At 36.9% G+C, this 2,897-nt stretch overlaps 1 protein-coding gene across 1 annotated transcript; it reads right to left on the bottom strand.

Annotated features, from left to right (window-relative positions):
* Positions 1 to 46: 46 nt before the first annotated feature.
* Positions 47 to 1,679, bottom strand: LOC128250730 (adenosine receptor A2a-like). Its single transcript, XM_052976542.1, has one exon. It carries the CDS (start codon positions 1,675 to 1,677, stop codon positions 757 to 759), a length of 921 nt encoding a protein of 306 aa, XP_052832502.1. The 5' UTR covers positions 1,678 to 1,679; the 3' UTR covers positions 47 to 756.
* Between the last annotated feature and the right edge of the window lie 1,218 nt (positions 1,680 to 2,897).

Below are 2,897 nucleotides of genomic sequence, written 5' to 3'. Positions count from 1 at the left end.
ATAGTTCAGCATAGGTGTTCTCTTTTTCATTGACCTTCAGCTTTATGTTAACATCAGATGGGCAGCTAACTTCCACAACTGTGCACAGTTTCTCTTCTCTATCCCAAATCATTATATCAGGCCTGTTGTGTTTACATTTTATTGAGGTCTTCACTGGTACATTCCACCAGTATTGCTTTTTATTATGAGTGGTTTCTACCATACATCCTTTTCCAAGTTCAGCGTCCTTTCCGAGTCATAGACAGATAATGCTAGTTTCGTAGATTCTGTGGTGTATATGTTCTCCCAAAGTGTACAGTGATGCACGAGGCAATGTTGGGTAGTGTTCCTCGATGTGGATGTCGTGAGAAGAAATTCTGGTGTTTTGCAAGATAAAGAATCACTTGATACATAAATGTCTTCCATAATTTCAAAGTTATATTTTCATACGTTTTCAAATGCAAACTTAAAAATAATTTTTTGCGACAATTAACGTACTATTAAAATGAGGGTAGCGAGTGAATTGTCAATAAACTATAGCTATGGCGTACACGATGTTAGGAAAATTTATAAAAGAGTTACCAGATAAAATAAGTTTAGGATTCGCTGCTACAAGAGACTGGCATGTAATTTCGGTGTAAACTGGCATGTAATTTCCGTGTAAACAGTTTCCTGTAGTTTAAAACCCTTCTGTCTTGCACGTGAAGAACCTAGTATGGCCATGTCTGTAATCCGAGTCATCCAGTTGTTTGATTTCAGTGCAAAAAACAAAAGATATCAATGTTGGTTGGCGGAAAGGCTTAGTTTGTCGCAACACAAGAAATGTTTGGTGGCCTTTCGGAACTGTTTACTGCAGATATTATAGATGAAAAAATTAATGAAATAGTTGATCTTAATGAGGAAAGCTGCGAGACAGTTGAGGACGGTATCTTTGTTTTGTGATGTGGACATATATTCTATGACATTTGAAGCCACGGCAGGAAAATAGCAACATATAAAAAGGCCGAAAATTAGCATCATCATCTTTGCCTTGTTTATCTCGTCTGCTTCTGAACTGTTTGATTTTGTACTGGGGCCAATCGCTCGCAACTGTTTCCTTGCTATCCACATCACCTTTCCATAAGAGAAAATAGTTGTGACAGTGTACAGAAAGCCGGTAATAAAAATGAACGAGTTTATCCATTTTGGGTAAATGTTTTCAAATACACAGCTCGTCACATTTTCCCATTTCATGAAAAACGATATGATGACCGTAACCAATATATTTCCCAACCAAGAAAGCAAAATGGCGGCGCTGGTCGTCTGCTTTGTTACGTAAATGTTATATTTAAATGGCATAACTACTGCAATGTACCGTTCAATGGAGAGCAACGTTAGATTGCTGAGAGACAAGTAGGCCGAACAGAAATTTGTTGATAATATTAAAATACAAACTGATCTTGAGGTACCATTTAAGTATTTGACCGTGACTGCTGGTATCAAGGCTAACATTCCGTATGCAATGTCGCCCGAGGCAAGGCTCGCTACAAACATATTGGTGTAATTTCGTAATGTTGGGTACTTGAAAATACAAATAACTGTGAGAAGGTTGAAGAAAACTATGGGGAACAAAGCCATTATCTCAAATATTTGAGTCATACGATACATTGGATTGAACGAACAGCGATAGTGGAGTATGTATGAAGTGGTGTTTTCCATGCTTTTTCGTAGATGTTCAAAGATACTTTCCTATACATACGCATATATATATACGTATGTATATTTCGAGAGACGGGGAGAGAGAGAGAGAGAGAGGGAGAGAAAGAACATTTATGTGAACACGTAGATACATTCATTCGCATATTCAAACACGATTATGTGCGCGTGTTTTGTGTGTGTGTGTGTGTGTGTGTGTGTGTGTGTGTTGTGTGTGTGTGTGTGTGTGTGTGTGTGTGTGTGTGTGTGTGTGTGTGTATGTGTGTGTGTGTGTGTGTGTGTGTTGCAAATTAGCAATTTGTCGTCCACTTCTAACTCCAGAATCAAGCAATCAATTAGGACTGAAACACCTGAGTCCAATAATTCGTGAGAAATTTCATTGAAATACCTACTTAATTTTTTCTAAGTAAGGTTCGGGAACAATGTATATAATGTTCTTTGAAATTTAATAAGATTTATTGCGTTTAATTAGTTTCGGTGGGTTTTGTTAAGCCCGACCACAGCCATCATTGACAGTGTTTCATACTTCCTAAACTAAAACACACACACACACACACATGGATATTTCGTCCTTTGTCCTTTTATTCCCGTAACCTAGTAACGCTTTTTATTCTAGGATAACCGCTTGGCCTTTTGTCCAACTCGTTAACGATAACGATTCCATCAGTTTTCTGTAGAAAGAAGATAATAAACAAGCGCATACCCCACCTTCCCTCAAAAAAGATAGCTCGTGAGAATCAATGAGGCGCAGACGACCTCTAACATACAATTTACGGTTGCAAAATATGGCCATGATCATGATTCTGGAAAGAAAAAAGAAAAAGGGAGAAAAATAATGATCTTTTTGAAAGGCAATATGTATCAGTGTTTTTCAGAATTTCTGTAATCTAACACAAGCGTTCGGGGCAAACTTTGTGTGCCCGCCGACTTTATTTCCTTATAACTTTCAGAAAAATTGGTATTTTTTAAAATGAAATTTTCTACAAATACCTTTCAGATGCTGTAGATTACGATTATATTGGAATTTGATATGAAAAAAAAAAAAAAAAGACAAAACATAAAATAGTGAGATTACACGAATATGATGGGGCGCAGAAAAGTTCCTGGTTTTAGGTAAAAGAAAATACGAGAAGATCAGTTACGATTTTATACAATATATTCCCCTCTCAGATTCACACATTTATTGCAGCAGTCCTTCAGTTTTTCTGAACCTTGTAAAAGAA

This window comes from Octopus bimaculoides, chromosome 24 (genome assembly GCF_001194135.2).
Source record: "Octopus bimaculoides isolate UCB-OBI-ISO-001 chromosome 24, ASM119413v2, whole genome shotgun sequence".
NCBI lineage: Eukaryota > Metazoa > Mollusca > Cephalopoda > Octopoda > Octopodidae > Octopus > Octopus bimaculoides.
The sequence above is the reverse complement of the archived record's forward strand: the minus strand, read 5'-3'. Positions and strand labels throughout refer to the sequence as shown.

Excerpts from the sequence above, each read along its gene's own strand:
- LOC128250730 (XM_052976542.1), bottom strand. The coding sequence starts at position 1,677 with ATGGAAAACACCACTTCATACATACTCCACTATCGCTGTTCGTTCAAT.